This window comes from Wasmannia auropunctata, unplaced genomic scaffold (genome assembly GCF_000956235.1).
Source record: "Wasmannia auropunctata unplaced genomic scaffold, wasmannia.A_1.0 LD335844.1, whole genome shotgun sequence".
Lineage (NCBI taxonomy): Eukaryota > Metazoa > Arthropoda > Insecta > Hymenoptera > Formicidae > Wasmannia > Wasmannia auropunctata.
Window position 1 is genome coordinate 823,822 of NW_012027046.1, and position 18,622 is coordinate 842,443.

General features: G+C 32.3%; 2 protein-coding genes across 9 annotated transcripts; one reads left to right on the forward strand and one right to left on the reverse strand.

Annotated features, from left to right (window-relative positions):
* The first annotated feature begins 214 nt into the window (after positions 1-214).
* Positions 215-18,395, forward strand: LOC105455765 (NEDD8-activating enzyme E1 regulatory subunit). Of its 8 annotated transcripts, XM_011699331.1 has the most exons (9): positions 1,372-1,388; positions 15,062-15,236; positions 15,443-15,607; positions 15,680-15,862; positions 16,163-16,658; positions 16,747-16,880; positions 17,212-17,414; positions 17,657-17,793; positions 17,873-18,395. In XM_011699331.1, the coding sequence occupies exons 2-9, from the start codon at positions 15,169-15,171 to the stop codon at positions 18,101-18,103; spliced, it is 1,617 nt and encodes a 538-aa protein (XP_011697633.1). In that variant the 5' UTR covers positions 1,372-1,388; positions 15,062-15,168; the 3' UTR covers positions 18,104-18,395. The 8 variants fall into 8 exon arrangements, with proteins under 8 accessions (XP_011697635.1, XP_011697632.1, XP_011697634.1 ...); XM_011699333.1 differs by lacking the exons at positions 15,062-15,236; positions 15,443-15,607; positions 15,680-15,862; ... (3 more) ...; positions 17,657-17,793; positions 17,873-18,395 and adding exons at positions 215-557; positions 2,141-3,133; positions 3,256-3,334; positions 3,422-3,480; positions 3,582-3,696 and having other exon boundaries at positions 1,080-1,388; XM_011699330.1 differs by lacking the exons at positions 15,062-15,236; positions 15,443-15,607; positions 15,680-15,862; ... (3 more) ...; positions 17,657-17,793; positions 17,873-18,395 and adding exons at positions 215-557; positions 2,141-3,133; positions 3,256-3,334; positions 3,422-4,119 and having other exon boundaries at positions 1,080-1,388.
* LOC105455764 (1-acyl-sn-glycerol-3-phosphate acyltransferase alpha) lies at positions 4,178-13,809 on the reverse strand. The gene is made up of 6 exons (XM_011699324.1): positions 13,696-13,809; positions 6,874-7,059; positions 6,669-6,802; positions 6,248-6,429; positions 5,824-5,989; positions 4,178-5,665 (listed from the first exon to the last, which is right to left on the reverse strand). The coding sequence occupies exons 1-6, from the start codon at positions 13,704-13,706 to the stop codon at positions 5,502-5,504; spliced, it is 843 nt and encodes a 280-aa protein (XP_011697626.1). The 5' UTR covers positions 13,707-13,809; the 3' UTR covers positions 4,178-5,501.
* Positions 18,396-18,622: the final 227 nt, after the last annotated feature.

Here is an 18,622-nt window from a genome sequence, read left to right on the forward strand (position 1 = left end):
GCTAAGGAGATCGTTCGTTGGGTACAATAAATATCTACGCTATTTTTAAGGATCTCTAGGAATTCCGCGATGAACAACGAAGCGTAAACGATAGGGCCATCGTACTGAGTGGTATGTAAAAGACACAAAAGATGAAAAATGAGTATATATATACATATATACATATTGATATTTATTTCAAGCAATCGTGCAGAAATTGTTTTTTATTGGCGCATGCGCAATTATTTTTAAGTAACTTTTTATAGTTATTTTTGCATCGTAATGTTAATAGCCGCGCGAGAACGACAACGGCGGTTTTGGAAAACGCATCACAATTATTTTGTGTCTATGAAGTCAAAACGGCGATATGAATGAAGTAACGAAAATTGTACATATACAGTTTACAAATATAGTATTACGCGTAAATGTGTTAGGAAGAGATTTTTTGTATTACCAAACATTACTACGCTAATAGTCAGTCTATAATACGTGAACACCGGACTGACGACGAATGTGTACCTATATGACATAAAATGAATCAAATAAATGAATATTTAATACGAAGCGGTTTTATCAATGTGAGAAATCGGTTTTTGCCATAAATAAATTGTAATAATGTATATTATTTATCCGTACATTTCGTATGAATTATATATGTTTTGTAATTATTTTATTATATATTATTGTAGTATATATATATATATATATATATATATATATATGCTATTGTTAATGTATTAATTTTATAATTTGTAATATAAATGGCGATACATGGTTTCTTGTATAAGATTGGCATATAAAAGTTAAAGCTAATACAAAATTTGATTTTGCTCACCAACGTAAATTTTTTTGCTTGTTACATTTAATGAAAAATTATAACTTTGATTTTGAAGCTTATTTTTTCTGAAAAATATTTTCAAGTGTTCTCATAAAATCATATATATAAGAAAAAACAAATTAAAATGTAGATGACAGATGACCTATCGTACCTTAACCATGTTATCAAAACAGTACTTTTTTACTTCAATTTTGATCTTTGATTTTATAAATTATTAACATGCTGTATAACGCCAATAACATTCCGGATATTTTCTTTTTAGAATATCATAATTCTAATAATACGAATCATGTCAAGAAAGATCTGCCATCGTGATAGAGAGCTCAGTCAAATACTTGAACAAGTGGAAGCTCTTTCAGCTGTGGTGGACGAACTTAGGACGGAGCTAAATCATTTGAAAAAAGTATCATGCAGCGTAAATCATGAAAATGTATGTTTTGAGTCTGTAAACGAGAATAACAAAATTGATTATGTTCGTCCGAGCGTATTACGAAAAGTGAGGGCATATTTTGAAAGTATTGGAGTTTCCGCAAGGATCAACGAAACGTGTGAGCTTACAAAAAATAACCAGGTATTCTTATAAGACATTATACACAGTAATGCATGACAAAGATGAATAAGACAGGCGCTAAGAGTCAATAACGTAGAACTTAATGCGTAAAAATTTTTCTTTGAAATATATTAAACCATATTACATATTTTTAGTACAATGTATCCATTCGTACGTTTCGGTCTTTCTTCAAAAAATGTCAATTTCTTGAAACTTGTTACATCAATATACCATTTCAATAATTCATTTCGTTGAGAGCTGGAACATAATATTTTCCATAATGGATGAGAAGGGCTTCCAACTTTGATGATACAAGCAAATGTACTCAATTTCTGTGCCAAGTTTCTACGTTATTGAGCCTCATCGCATTTTATTGTTTTAAATTTGTGACTCGGTCACATTATATATTATTGTTAGGTAATAATATTTTTAACACTAATGATAATGATGACATTTTTTATGTCAGGATTTTATATAAATATGTTATATATACTCGTTTTTTATTGCGTAATATTTTTTTAATAAATTTAACAACTTCCGTAACAATGTTCAACTTCTTCACGTAGTATTTGAAAAAATTGAAGAAGATTTGCGAATTTAATACAATAAGTCGTAATATTTACAGACGGTTTTCGTTTTATATAACAATTATTTATATCTATATTTATAATAATTTATACAAGAAATGTAGCATAGTTTTACGTTGAAATAAGAACAGTAAACTACATACTAAATTTCTTAAAAGAAATATATATTACAAATTTTCGTAAAAGACCTTGAAAAAAAAGGACCAAGAACCAACTAGATTTTTAGCGATATACGGCGGCTTGAAATATTTTAAAAACAAGATCATTAAAAATATACAAAATGTTCGAAAGACTCCACAATCCCCAAAGAGCACAAAGAATAAGTGTATAACGTCCAGTCAAGAACAGCAACAAGAAGTATGTTTCTTGCAAAAAAAAGAGCAAAATTTTTTACAATTCAGAAACAGGAACGAAGACACAAATAAGTACACTGACATCAGTGGAGAATTGGGTAATTTGGCCGATACTACATTTACATCTGATGATTCTGTACAAACAGATATTGCTATATGTTCACGTCAAGAAGATGACAAGAAGAAATTATACAGTTATTGTAATCGTCTTGCAAGACGAAACATTATAGGCAATAATAAGCAAACCAGCCCGTTGATAAATAATGATCGATCTGTGATTTACTCAGATAGATTCGCAGACGAATTTTCGAAAAATCGTGTGAGACAAACGTTCTTAAAGAATAAAATAAAAAGATATAGAAAGTGTTCATGTGGGGAACAATGTCCTTACGCGCTGTACAAATTGCCGTGTAATAAATACAGATGCAGCACACCGGAAAAAAAAGTAGACGAAATCGGATTGTCACTCGAGTGCCTAAGTTTCGGGGAAAAGAAAGATTTTCCGAAGTTCATAAATGTCGATACGGTACGAAATGATGAACGTTTCACGGATTCTTCGCCCGTCGAAGTTGGAATGGACGAATCTTTAGCTTCCTCACTTTCGGTGGAACTTGAAGTTGATATCTGTAACGATTGCTGCGACTCGGAGAACGTCGACGAATTTACTGAGCGAAGAAAAGCCAGAACGTATCTTGTAAACAGAACGAGTCCGAGAAAAGATGATTTAATTAAAGATTTTAGGGCTGAGAATGAAACGTCTTTCAATGTAATTTCCTCCTGGAGAAATATAAGTGAAAAAAAGAAAGAGATCAATGAAGTAGTGAAGGTAAATTAATGTTGATAATTTTATTCGATTTATAAGAGAATCTGCCATTAAAGCCATTAAAGCCATTAAATGTAAAAACGTGTAATTATGATATAATAATTTCGTAAAAATGATATTTGCAGAAAGTCTTGTTTAAAAAAAGATGCATATATTCCGAAGAAAATAATCGAGGGTATAAAAAATCCGAGGACTTTATCAGCAGTAATTGGCCAATAAAAGACGATAAGCAAATTCAATACGTTATTTCTGCATTGACAACTCCAGTATTTAATAGACAAATATCCGTAGGAACTTCAACTTTAAATTTTCAACAAAAAGGCATTCAGTCGTGTCAAACGACAGGCAAGGCGAGATACAATTGTGTTCCTAAAATAATAATTCCAAGACGGAAAACGAATATTGAAACGCAAACTGATAAACTTTCGTGCTTGAATTGCCTACAAAACAGATCGTCGGCTTTGGATGATTGTACAAATGGCAAAACCGCAAAAGAGACAGGTGACAAAGAGGAGAGAAGAAAGATTACAAGGAAAAGAAATATCTGTGATATTTGCGCCATCGAGATGGATGCTTCAATCATCGCAAGTAATTTGGCCTCGAATGAAAAGATATAATATTTATTCTGCTCTCCAAACTGAAGAAGACATTAACGTTCACTCGAATAAACCTCTGAGCCAAACTTATGATTTAGTTGAATGGCAAAATAAGATAATGCCTATGGGAACACTTTGTTCGTGTTGTTGCAATCGCGTCTTTGATAAAAGGCACAAAAATTTCGTGACTTTATCAAGTCCTATCGATTACCATCCTTCATCTAAAGCGCTGGATTTTGACATGAGCAACGTATCGAACAAGCTTTATGATTGTCTTGAAAAACTCGAGGATATTACCACTTGATAGGTATTCAATCGTAATATTAATATGTATATATAATATACGTATTTTATCGCACCTTCGGAATTTGTAGATTTAATTAAATTGAAAAATTTATTTAATTTAATTAAATAATTAATATTTATGATAAAAATAATATCGCCGAATGCGTCATGATATTTAAAATATAATTTATTATGGCGGTAACAACAAACATTCCTGAATATATGTATAGACATGTATAAATCATACATTTGCAACATTATACTCGGGTTGTTCTTCAATATTATTCTCTCGCATTAACATATTCTTACGAGTATAAAGAAACATATATACATTAATTACACTTTTTCCTGAAAATGCATTGAATAATTAATGTTTCGCAATAAAAAATCATTTTTCTCCATCCCGTCAATAGAACGATTATTTTCAAAGAGGATTAAGTGGATATGCACAAATATAGATTAACTTTTACAACAATACCAAAAAGTTTTAAACATAGAAATGTTTGTACACGTATATAAGTGCCTCGTTTGTATTGTTGGTAAGTTTAATTTTACTACAAACTAATATTTTGGACGAAATACTCTGTATAATTATGCGTACGAGAATTCGGACGTAAATACAATAACAAGTAATTTTTTGAGAACATTACATATTACGAAGTAACGTCATGTTTTTAAATTAAATATCAAATATTTGAAAGCCTGACATATTTTCTATTCTGCGTCTCTCCTTTACAAGCATATGCGTGATTCGTATCATTACTTTAACAATATGTAAAAAAGATACAAAATAATTATACAAGGAGACACCTCATTTTATACTCTATTACGGGAAAAAATCTTATCCGGAGTTGATATTAACACAAATAATTTATAATATAAATAATATAATATATTATTTATATGTAGTATAAATAATGTATATCTACTGGAGTACGTAATGAGATGAGTTTTACACAATTTTACACTTACAACAATTTTACGTAACCATTCTAAAGTATGCACTGCATTTTTGCGTAATGAAAATAGAGAATATCGATTATATAAATATTTTACATTTTTCTGTAAGGTATAAAAAGTACAAATTGCATCGTTAAAAAATTGTTTGAGCTTCGCAAAATCCTTCTGATCTGTAAAGATAAACTTATTTGAGAGATAATGGAAGAGCACTGATCGACGTGATGTTCTAAGCTTACGTCGTGATTGTAACATAATCGGGGAAAATAGTTTTCGTCGAATGGTCGACCGAAATATACATATACAAAGACCTGAATGTATTACTGAATTCCAAAACTGATATGTACATCGTGTACACGAGAGAGCGTGCAGGAATTACATGCGTTCACGCGAAATTAATAACGCAATAAAAATCATTCACACGTGAAATTTCTGCGAATTTGCAATTCGCAAATCAGTCAGTCACGAGCTCTCCGATTGATTAGAATTTAGATTATGATTTAGTCACGCTAAATCGTTTCGCGGTATTCCTATTATTCGCACTTTAAACTTTGTATTTGCTCCTCGAGGCACTCTGTCGTGGATTCCACGAACATTTTATTCATAACTTCATATGCCTGCTCCATGAGCTTTGGAAGATCATCTTTGGTCATGCCCGCGGTAGGAATGGACGGTAGAACAGTAATGTAACTACTTCCTGAAATGTAAAACCATCTCTCTTTAGACCTCTTTTTTTCACATACATGAAAATATAATTTATATACAAGAAAAAAGCCCACAGAGGCTTACACATACATGGTCAATTCCTTTATTATTTAATTAGCAGCTTAAAATATAGCTAATCTCGTTATTTACCTGAATGGAATCTTTTTAATTTGCTATCCAGAAAGTAGTACTTTGACACGACAACAGGTTGAATCGGCATTTGAGATTCAATCGCGACATGGAAAGCGCCTTTTTTGAAGGGAAGCAATGAATTACCCGAATGTCGATGTCCCTCGGGAAATAGAAGAAGCCTCCGCTAGAAGGATCAATCGAAAGTGTTAAACTTCTGTATAAAATTAGTATTATCACTCTGTTTTTATTTTCTTACTATTCTGTTCGAAGTATATCGATTTATTTAAAACTCACGGTAATTTAAATCTTTCCTGTTAAAATATTTTCAAACGCTGCCTTAATATACATTTTAAAATAGAGATACTTCTTAATGTTGTTAGTTTTTAATGTTACTTTAAATCTCTACACTGTCAATGATATAGAAAGTATTACGTAAAGTCACCTTCGCTAGACGAATCGATTCCGCTGTAGCATTAATAATCTGGCATGATTCTCCTTTCTTTTTTCTGTCGATAAACAGCGTTCCCCAAAGCCAGCTTGCGAGACCGAATGGTCCAAGGTACAAAATCTCCTTCTTCGAAATAACAGTGCAGTTGTCCATCGCTAACCACAATTCACCTAAAACTGTACGGCCAATTTTATTGTGCCTACGCGGCGTTTCCTGATAAAGTCTACCTTTTTATTCGCGTATTATTTCACTAAGTTTGTTCAGAGCATTTTTCTGTGGACCGGAATTTTCTAACAAAGTAACTACCTCATGAGCCAAGTTTCATGAAAATTGATCAAGCAAGGCATAACCAAACAAAAACATGCCGATCCGAAAGGGTTAATTTAACGAACTCATAGCAATAATTGATAGTTACCGCAAAGATCTAACGAACTCTGATGATTGATGAGCACCACGCAGCCAGAGTCCTTCACGATGTTCTCCTTGCCGCGAAAACGGAAATTCATCCCGATGATCTTCGCTATTGTTACCACACATCTGGCCGGCATTCTGCAAGGTTTTCATTTATATTTTAATAAAACACGAAAATTTGCCTTCCATCCGTAAATGCGGGAACTTACAGCGCGTTTTTCCAGCTGCCGATTCGATGTAGCATGAACGGTATCCATAATCCCGCGGCTAACGCGCTCGCTACTATGAAGAAGATGAATTTCGCTCGATACCTCACACGCTCGCTTAAGGCACATAGCATCACAAAGAGAAATATTAGAGCGATGCCGCTCGTCGAATAAATGCCGCATAGTACTCTGAAATCGTACAAGATTAATTACACCGATTGTATTTATTCTATTAATTCTATATTGAGAATAAGAAGATCGAAGGATAAAATCGTACGAAAATTAACAAAATTGGAATTTGCTTCCAATTAACTTCGTCAAGCTTAGAATTATTTACGATTAAAATAATTTAAAAAAAATGAATGAGATTATTTATCATAATAATATGTTTCTGTTACGTGAGAAGAAGCTGAGAAAATGAACTTTTAATTAATTTTTAATTGAATACAACATATTTGCATTTTTTACAATCTAAAGAGCATCGTAGAAAGAGAGAGAGAGAGAGAAACGATTAGAGAATTAATATTTAAAATAATTTATTTCTTATATTGTAAAAAAGATAATTTATTTTTTAAAAATTTCCCTCGAAAGAATAACGTTCTATGTATATGTGTATAATAATTATTAATAATTCATGTGCATCATTGCGCACTTATGCTAAAATTTCGGTCTTCATGGTTTAATAAAAGTGGTTTATAAAAAGTTTCTCTCTCTCTCTCACTCACTCACTCACTCACTCACTCACTCAACAGCTGATCAAAAGATTTTAGCGGTTCTAATGTTAAAGTAAGACGATACACGTGAAGTCATTTGATGCTTCTTTGAGTATCTCGTTTGCAAGCTCGAGTTACGTGATTACTATTATTCTACATGACTTCTTTTCAATTTCTCCACAATAAATCACAAATTGTTTGCAAATAACCGTTTCGTGTATGATCATAATAGATAATCGAGGCTCATTATATTATGTAAGAGCTTCTTCATATCTATCTATTTCTAAAAAATACTATATGTAACATGAATTACATATATAACGTCAAAATAAAAAAATAATTTACAAGTTACATAAAAAAATAACTTCATTTGAATAATAAACTAAATTGAAAATATAATAAGATATTCAAATTAATAACTAAAAATAATTACTCTCTAAATCTGAATCAGTCGATAATCACTGATCAACGTTTTAATGTTTATTCATTGAATGTCTCAAGTACGCCAATATAGCAAATATTCAATATGCACATGCATTGACTGCGTTTCATATTAATTTCACTTTTTTTGTGCTTACAGCCTTCGGAAATCCTCATTGTTTATCAATTATTAAGTAAGAACAAATCATGCTCACAGCGCGCAAGCAGTAAAGTAAAGCGCGGACATTGTCTCTTAAAAATCATTATAAATAAATAAAAATCACTAATAAATAAGTGAATAATGCTATAATCAATGACAAATCAGTGAACACTTCGCTGTTCTCGCTAATTACACAGCGGATTCGGCTGTTTCACTTATTCATTAGCGATGCAAGGTGTTATATACTGATTCAATCAGTGACTTTTCCAAAGATTTAGAGAGTGTAGTAATAAGAAAGTTATATTATATTGTAGAATGTAATGTACATACATTAATATGATTTAGATATAAGTGAGGCGCATATATACACTAAGGCGAGACAATAATTAATATGATTTGCAACTTGCAATTAACACTAATTTAAAATCGAAGACTATTTTTAATTCATGTGAGTGAATTTATTATCATTGATTAAACGCGCGATAAGAACACATAGTAACGGTTCAATACATCCAAACAGGTTTAAAGTTCAATTCTCAAATTCTGAAATTCATTATCGGACATAACTGTCAAGAGAGCGACGTAATTTTCAAGTATATATCATTGTCAAGAGATCGGCGTAATTTTTAATTATATATCACGCGTGTGGTGAATCATGCAGACTCAAAGTTACACCGAACTTCGCACTTTGCATCTTCATATTTTTAACTTTTTACTTTAAGAAATAAGTATGAGCGAATAATGTTATATGTGTATATATATCTATTCATAGATTGTGAGTAAACAAATGACATTTAGAAATCAAATTTAATTGTAAAAGTACAATCGTGGACATATCGGTTGCGACACTTTTTTTTAAATAGATCTCGAAACATACTAATATTTTGCAAATGCGAAAACAAGTTAAATTAGTTTTATGCATTTGAGCAGGTATTTTTCAATATACAGACGGTATACAATATACAACTCAATATAAATAGCTAGATAGCCTAACTTTTTCTTTTTAAATCAAGGAAAGTAAGTTTTTCATTGAATCATAGTTTGAAAACATCGAAAAAATTAATAGAACGTGATAAGATCGCGCGCAAAGAAACTGCTGACTACAGCTGATAAATTTTAAACCGATTCTATTAAATTAAATCGTCGTAAAGATTTATTAACATCTATTTATTTCATTTAAAAAAATAAAACTCCTCGTTTTTTAACGTTATATAATTCGTTCTTAAATCATCGTTATAGATATCTAATAAAAGTTATGTAAATGCAAAATAAATTAATTAGAGTATGAATATGGAAAATATGATAAAATCTTATAGTATAAAATAAGATTTCTCTGACTCAAGGCATCAAAAGGAAAATTAAATATCTATATGTAATAGACGAATTTGATTTTACAATGAAATGCATGGAAATATTTTCCTCCAGTTTTTAATGAGCTTTTAATGTGTTATATTCTAAACCAAAAATAAGGGACACATATTCGTTATATATGTTCATACACATTTTTAGAGAATAGAGAACGACTCTTTGAAAAAATATTTTTCAGTTATTTTCTTTCAAAGCGGAAATTCAATCAGGAATTTAATCTTGTCATATATTATATTGATTTATTGTTAGTATTGTTACACATTGAATTTATTATATATTGAAGTGCTATTGTTCTAGTTTCTAGTTCTACATAAATGTATAATTATGAACAATAAAAATTTTTTATCATTTGTAATTATAATTTATACTAACGGAAAATGTCATCGAAATATATGTTTTTGTTTTTTTCCATCGTCCTTACGGGAAAATGTGGACAGAACGTGTATTTTTAAAATCGTTTAAAAATTTTATTTAAAAAATTCTTTTCTATCTTTTATAACATATTTCGATGTTATTCGCTTCGAAAGGAAAGAGCTGATTTTTTTCAAAAGGGATGTTTTATTCTTTAAAAGTGCGTATGATCACGTATACAAAAATACGTGTCCTTTTTTAGGTCTAAAATACAACGTATTAAAAACTCATTAAATTCGCATGGAAATACTTCCGTGTATTTTTAACTATACAATTTACACATATCTACTGTTACAAAATTTTAATAGAATGCCCATTCGTTAATGTTATCGGTCCATTGTTCCAAGGCAAGAAGATGAGCGCTTTGTGATAACGAGCGATGACGTTGTGTTTTCTCGGTCCTTATGCGATAACGTCGACAAATTGTTTCTTTTTCTGTGCATGTGCAGATAATCGAAGTCCACCGAGAGTCGATCTCGCGAAATGTTTACTGCGAATTTTGTCAGCATGTTGACAAAACGCAAGTAGAAATATCAGCGGATTTATGTTAATGAAATATAACGGCGGAAATCAAGCAAATCAGGTCGCGAGATTTGATGTATTACAAATTGATGATAGAAACTGAAAAGAGCCTATGTTTGTGAATTCTGCCGTCAATATTGTGTTTTATATTTGCAAATTCTAATTTTTAAAAATCCGCTGACGTTTGCTTACTGAATGACAAATAAATATGCGCATTTTATTCATGTATTGAATTTTTTATCACGCAAAGTCAAACTATATAAAATAACCGAACCTCTGTATTTCAGAATATCTTTTTATTTTTTTTAATGTCCAATGAAATTGCTGTTTCTCGATTTATACAATATTATATTAATATATTTGAAGATATCTCGAATAAATATTTATTAAAATTATTACTTAGCCATTGCATATATCTGTTCCATAAAAACTGACTTTTTTAACTAAATCAATATAATTTTATGCACTGACGTTAAACCGTTAGCGTCATTATAATTTTAAATTTTTCGTTTTTTATTTCGAAATTGGTATTTTTTATTACGTATCTTAGATTTTATGTGTCTCAATTGTCTAAATTGTGAAACATTTTTTTTGTATTCAAATGAAATTTGAAAGCTTTCTCGTCTTTCCGCATTTCCAATTATTATCATTAAAACCGAGAGCAAGACGGAAATGTCATTGATACTGATAAAACGAAAACAAAGATATCATCTTGGATCATCCGATCGCGCCTGACCAGAGGTCAGAATTCTTCTTGAACTGTTACTCGTGTCCTTTACTCTTCCAGCTGATAAGCGAGTCAATTCGTTCGTTAAAGGTTAAACGATTTTATTCAGTAAGTTCAAGCGTGATAGGTGTTGAAGATAATATTTCGAATAGTTGAATAGAGATAACATCGCGAGACGCACACCACCCTAACTTGTCCGGTCGATTGACTTACATTTTCTTTATTGGGCTCGTATAATGACATCGAAGCGACTTAATATTTACATATTATATCAATTTATTATCGCTCGTTCGAGGAAAATTAAATGGACGAAGAGAGCCCTTAGGATAATAATTGGCCCTTCTATATTTCGTATGACATACTGGTTGCCTCGCAACGGACGTCTCATTTCGTAAATTGTCGTATTTACGGTGCGAAATGTGTGTGCAGAGCGGCGAAGTACTTTACGGCTTTATACTGCGTGCGAAGACGTACTTATACCCGCGCGGGAATGAGCATTAGGTATAGTCCGATCGAAATTCAAGGAGCATAGTCCGATCGAAATTCTATACATAATTGAGATAAGTGGTTACGTTCGCGCGGAGATAATACAAGGATAACAAAGTTAACATCGCGATAAGCATCGATAACGGCTACGCGCAAATATTTATTTTGATATACTAGATATCAAGTAGGAGAATTCTCAGAATGTTTTTCCGTATTGTGACTCACATATCTCTCCCAGTAAACGAAAATGGATTGAAATATTCTAAACCATGGATTGAAATGGATTGGCCTTTATAAAAATGCATTCATTTCCACGAAGACCAATCCATTTCAATTTATTTTAATCCATGATTTGAAATTTCAATTCATTTCCGTTTAGTGGGATGTCACTGTTACACACATATATCACGGTTCATGGGCTAAACTAACAAATGTTTTGACAGATAACGACGTAATTGAAATATAAATAGAATTATTTTCGCAAGAGTCTACACGAATTCCGCAATAAACTAACTCGAAGCAAAATCGTAATTATATCATAAGGTTATCTGTTTTCCATTATAATGTACGTTGATGAATAAAAATTTACCTAATTAGCATTTTAAATGACCCGTGTAAAAATGCATCTGCACTATAAACAATAGTGATAAATGCAGTAACTTATGCATTGAACATTTCGCGCATTAACATTCTGCTTAAGTTTTTCTGTGTGCCATGACTTTAATGCTAAAACGAGCGTCTCATGAAATTGCACCTTAATAGCCAAGATGATGAATAAAATAAAATCAGTATGTAGAAAAATGTTTATAGTAAATTAACAAAATTATTCGTGTTTGCATTTTACGGTTGTGTTATGTATACGTGTATATGACACACAGCGAATGTTATTTTAAATTGAGAAAATTTATATATACATATATCATATATAAAAGATTTTGTGAATTATCCGTGCTTTGATAGGCTTAAATTTAATTTTAAATATTTATATCTATAATTAATAATTATTAAATAAAATAATTAGACAATTAATTATACTTAATATAATCATATTCTGTCTGTAATATCTATAAATCTATCTAATCTAAAAAATATTGTATAAGGCACAGAGTAAATTATAAAATGACAAATCACTTTAAAATTATAACGTTTCTTAAGTTTTGCGATTAAAATAAATGGAAGTAAAGCTATTGTAATATTAAATATATATATTACAATAAGCAAAATATTATTTCACATTAACATACAAGCCTTAAATCATTTAGATGCAAACGTTTTAAAGAAGATTAAATTTGTTTCTTTTGTGTTTTTGATAAAAATTCCATGTAAAAAAATAGTTAAAATTGCTTAAATTAAATTTGAAATATGTTCACGTTAAAGATTTAAATTATTTAAATTTTCATAAATAAAATTTTTTTTTCTTACGAGCGAACCGCTTTTAAATAAATTAAACAATTTTTTGTAATTCTAAATTTATAATTTTTATAGAAACGTACGTATATTCATATATTATTTATATAAAGTCATATAAATTATTGCAATATGCATGTACGTATATTGCATGTGTTTCTCGAAGAGAAAAGTTATTGTAATTAATTAAAAAATAAAATCCAAACGATAAGTTTTTTAATTAAAAAAGAAATAAATTATGTATTCATAGTCAATAATTAGATTAAAATACCATTACCACATTAATGAATTTTAATTATGTGGACATACACTGTCGCGTACGTGATTCGTCGCATAAAAATAAACAATTTCAATCAAATACTGGCATTGTAGTTCGCACTGTCAACACAAACGACAAATTCCGTCGCCATCGAATTTCACTTTCGTTCGACTCGCGCGATCCGTCTTATTTTTTTCTTTTTATTGAATGAACGTCAATAACGTGATCGCGTTATCAATAATCCCTGATAATAAATGATCGGAACGATTTTATTTTCAACGTGGAGTCGCGTGAGATTTAACGGGCCGGAGAGGAGCATATATAGTCGCGCAAATTATTACACGTTACTCACGTCTTGAACATGACGTTATTCACTCAGGCACGTAGCATCCGCCGCGACTGATCAGCGACAACTGTCAAACGCAACAATCGTCGGCCGCGACACAGACGATACTTGCCGTGGGCACGTGGCGCGCGAATATCGAACGGCACGTCGGCGTGCCTCGTCAATCCTCGACGCCTCTCGTCGTCTCTTCGAAAAGCGCCGCGAACGATTTACCGATTGCGCCAGCAACTATTTACTGATTATTTGTACAATAACAGGCTTAAGAAAAAAAGTGAAGCGTTAATTGTCATGCGAATTTTCAGCGCACTTTTTAGTTACGGAACTACTTCATCGAAGTTTACGTTATACGAAGATTATACGTAATTGCAATTATTGATAAAACATGTAAAATCTGTGCAAATCAATGCAATATTGTGATAATTGCAACGATTATTGCTTGGATTCGACTTCCTTCCTTCCAAGAATCTCGATAATTTCTATATATTTTGTTTCTGTTTTATGCAACGGTTATTTCCCCTCAAAGGTGAATTCTCTTTTTGCGCTGTTCTCCCACTTTTCAAAATCTGCCATATATATGAACAGAACCAATTAGAAAGAAAGAGAGAAAACAAAAGATCAGAAGAAGAAAAAAGAAGGAAAAATAAGGGGAGAGTAAAATTTCCTTTTTATTTATTTTATTAATGGCATTATTGCAGGAACAACTAGAAGTGGAAAATAAAAAAACATCTTATTGTTAGATCACGCCGCACAGAGGAAATACCATAGGATAAAGATAATCAACCGTAATTTGCGAAGGACACGAATTTCAATCTAATGATGCGTTCATCATCCCTTATTTTGTCTGATAATTTAACCCTTATGCCAAACGAAAGTGTCATATAAAACTGTCGCATGCTATTAATTAAGTTTAAAGTTTAAATTCTCGAAAGAGAAAAATATGATCATATATGCGTATTACGCGCCGCTTAATCTAAGAGATTTGCTATCGCTGCAGAATTTTTAAAAATTAATATTTTTTTTCTTTAAAACAATTCTCTAATAAATAATGCATTATATCATACTCTTGAAAATATATAAAATTAAATTTATATATCTAATATATTTTATTGCAATTGCAATACTCGATTGACGATATTATTTATAATATGGATTGTGCGTCGTGAATTTAATAATAGCAAATCTGAACCTCGCTTACCGTCGTCCAATGTCCATTTAAATAGCGATTTAAATGGATAGTATAGTATATGGACCGTATAGTATATGAGTGTAGAATGTAGAGCCATCCCGGCATTCTTGACCATGATATCCACACATCGCACACACCATATATGTATACATATACGTATCACATTCACATACACTGACATACCAGGTGCGCGCACAAGTGCGGTGCCGCCGCTGTGTTCGTATATAGCTGTGCATCTCGAGGTGCTTCCTGCCGCTGCACTATCCCAGTATCGTCTCGGATTCGTCTCCCCGATGGCGTCCCCCGAGTCGAAATCGCCCGAGCAGTCCGAGAAAAATCGGAAATACGACCGCCAGTTGAGGTATGGCTCATCACCAGCTACATATGATTTTGAGGTTATGACTGACAACATCTATAATAACTTACCTACCTGTAATCTTTTTAATAGAGTACTCTGTCTCACATTGTTTTTTAACTTCAGTTACTTTCTTCTCCAAAGTTGAGATTTTCCTTTCTCACGCGAGATAATAAGATTATTACAATTTATTTGATCTTTGTTCCCTGCAGATTGTGGGGCGACCATGGCCAAGCATCTCTGGAGGCTGCTCATGTCTGTGTCATAAACGCCACCGGGCTCGGCACGGAGGTACTGAAATCGCTAGTGCTTCCTGGTGTAGGAGCGTTCACCATAGTCGACGGCAAGAAGATCACCGAGGAGGACATCGAGACCAAGTATGTACACAACATTCTCTTTCTGGCAGTATCTCAAGACGCAGCGCGATGCATTAAATGGATTTGACTTAGCTTTTTTCTAGAGGCCGATAGCGTCGGAAAGTCCAGAGCGCAAGTGGCCACGCAAATGCTCTTGGAGATGAATCCAGACGTGACTGGCGATTACATTGACGAAGAGCCTGAACAGATTTTATCTAACAGTCCAGATTTTTTCAATAGCTTCACCGTGGTTGTGGCGACCGCGCTGACCGAAAAGTAAGAATAAGATTGCAGATATAATGTACAATGAAACCGTTATTTGAACAAAAAACCAACTTTGGAGAAGAAAATAACTAAAGTTAAAGGATTTGTTTTTTATTGCTGTATTATAGACTACATTAGAACTTTTCGTCTCGTTTTTTGCCAAATTTCAAACGTATACTTATTTCACTTTAAGTACAAAAAAGTGTTAGGCTACCAGCTATTTAAAAAAAAACAAATTTTTACGTATTTTTTAAGTATTTCTGCGTTAAGATAAATATAATAATAAATGCGTTCTCTTGGGAATATTTTCAGAACGTTGATTCTTCTGTCGAAAAGACTTTGGGAACTGAATATTCCTCTGATAGTATGTAAGAGCCTAGGCTTTATCGCGTACATGCGAATTCAAATAATGGAGCATACGGTTGTGGAAACCCATCCGGATAACGAAACGCCAGATTTACGCCTGGACAGGCCATTCGATAGCCTGAAGAAGCACATAGATTCCATAAATCTAGACGAGATGAGCTTCAAAGACCATTGCCACGTACCGTATCTAGTTATCTTGTACAAATACTTAGAAAAGTGGTTCTCGGTACAAGGCGCCTTACCGAAAACCTACAAAGAGAAGCTACTGCTCAGGGAAATGATAAAGAACGGCATGAGACGCGACGAGCACGATTCGTCCAATAGCGAGGAAAATTTCGAGGAAGCTATGAAGGCTGTAAATAAGTGTGTAAGAGTGAGCGATATCCCCGATAGCGTTATAAATATTCTAAACGACGATCGTTGCGTTAATTTAACGGCGAAGGTATCGATGAGATATTTCTATGATTTATATATGATCTATAATTTGCCGTTTGAAAACATGTGCGTTCAAACCGACCGGTATATTTTAGAGCAGCTCCTTCTGGATTATCGCGAAAGCGGTGCGTGACTTCATCGATAACGAGGGGAGAGGATTGCTACCGCTCAAGGGTACTCTACCCGACATGACTGCGGACACCGAGAAATACGTTGCACTCCAACAAATGTATAATAATATTGACCCTGAAATGACAGTTATATAGGACGATGATGCACGATAAAGTAGTTCAGTCTTCTGTGTTCAATGCAAATAAGAGTGTTTCATTAGTAAGTTCTATTATCAAAAATATAAACAAATGTCACGTTACATTTAAATAGTTACTTAATTTTGTTCACTACTTTAATTAACATAGTCGTAGTAATAATATTATATAGAAAAGAATATTGAAAATTTTTTTTAAATATTGACGTACACTTAAGATTGCAGTACTTTTTCGTGCATTACTTTTTAATCTGTTATTGTAAATTAATATGCGTTATAATCGAATCTATTTTAGTTACCATAAACAAGCGGCAGCAGATGCGGAAGCCGTGTGGAGGCGCACTTTGCAATTACTACGTCAATTGGGAAGATCGTCAGATTCGATTTTGGAAAAGGATGTTAAGCTATTTTGCAGACACGTCGCTAACATTCACGTAGAAAAAGGAAGCTGTATCGCGGACGAGTACGATCCCAAGGTCTTCGATTCCAATATTATAGGTAATTATCTTTAAAAATACATAAAATCATAATTTACAATTAATTTATGTATAATTCATAGTCGAGTTCAAACAAGTTATGTCTCTATAGTAATAACAAGAATTTAATTATAACTACGATATAATTATGATATAACAAGGAAGAATTACAATTTCAACTATTTTTATATAATTCTTTCTTGCAATTAATAGTTGCTAGTAAAGTGTATGCTGCTCCTAACGACTCTCCGCAATTTTTTACAGTTCAAAATTTAGAGAATCCAGAGAGTATGATGATTTACTATGTCATGCTCCGGGGAGTGGATAAATTCCAGGCGGAGTATAATTCGTATCCTGGCGAATTTGACGACCAGGTGGAACCCGACATCGTGAAGCTTAAGGTACTGCCTTTTTTTTGTACATTTATAACGTTATTCAATTCGCATTACAATTTGTTCTGTAATCGAATCGTTATCACAGGCGTGCCTGACGAAACTGTTGAGCGAATGGGGGTGTGGCCCGTTAGCCAAGGACGATTACGTGCACGAGCTTTGCCGATTCGGTGGCGCGGAATTGCACTCCGTCTCGGCATATCTCGGCGCGCTTGCGGCCCATGAAACCATCAAGCTCATCACGAAGCAGTATAAACCGATTCACAATACCTTCATCCACGACGCCGTCACATCGAACTCCGGAACGTTTTTCTTTTAAAAATCGTGAACTGTGTTAATGTGAAAAAAAATCCATGCTATAATTAATGTAACGATACCATCGTATAGCATATTAAATTCTTTTTAAGTTCTCCAATTATTTCGAATTAAGACGGGTGAGCTTTGCGAATGTTAACGTTGTTCATCTCTGTTATCCCCTTCATATGATTCTAAAAACAATTTCATACATAAAATACAACGCCGAAAGAGAAAAATGTATGTAACAAAATAGGAACGAATCTAAAAATTATTGTACATTTGAAGAACATAAAGCATCTTTTATAATCGCAGTACTATCTAGTTTTTTTCAATCTCGTGTCTCTCAGAAAGAAAACTAATCTTTTTCTTTCACATATTAAGCACACATATTAAGAAATCGGGATAATTAAATTTAATTAAATTTAAAGACCTTGCATTTTTTATAATTTAGTGATCATTATAATTGATCGCAATATGAAAATTCTTAAATAAACAATTTAGTTAAAATTCTAATAAATTTTATTAATAACAATAACAATGA

Coding starts and splice junctions, on each gene's coding strand:
- LOC105455764 (XM_011699324.1), bottom strand. Junction 6,803..6,873: donor GGCAGCTGGAAAAACGCGCT/GTAAGTTCCCGC, acceptor AAAACCTTGCAG/AATGCCGGCCAGATGTGTGG. Junction 5,990..6,247: donor AATCGATTCGTCTAGCGAAG/GTGACTTTACGT, acceptor TGATCCTTCTAG/CGGAGGCTTCTTCTATTTCC.
- LOC105455765 (XM_011699325.1), top strand. CDS start 513: ATGAATCAAATAAATGAATATTTAATACGAAGCGGTTTTATCAAT. Junction 1,389..2,140: donor AGCTTACAAAAAATAACCAG/GTATTCTTATAA, acceptor TTTTCGTAAAAG/ACCTTGAAAAAAAAGGACCA. Junction 3,134..3,255: donor AGATCAATGAAGTAGTGAAG/GTAAATTAATGT, acceptor TGATATTTGCAG/AAAGTCTTGTTTAAAAAAAG.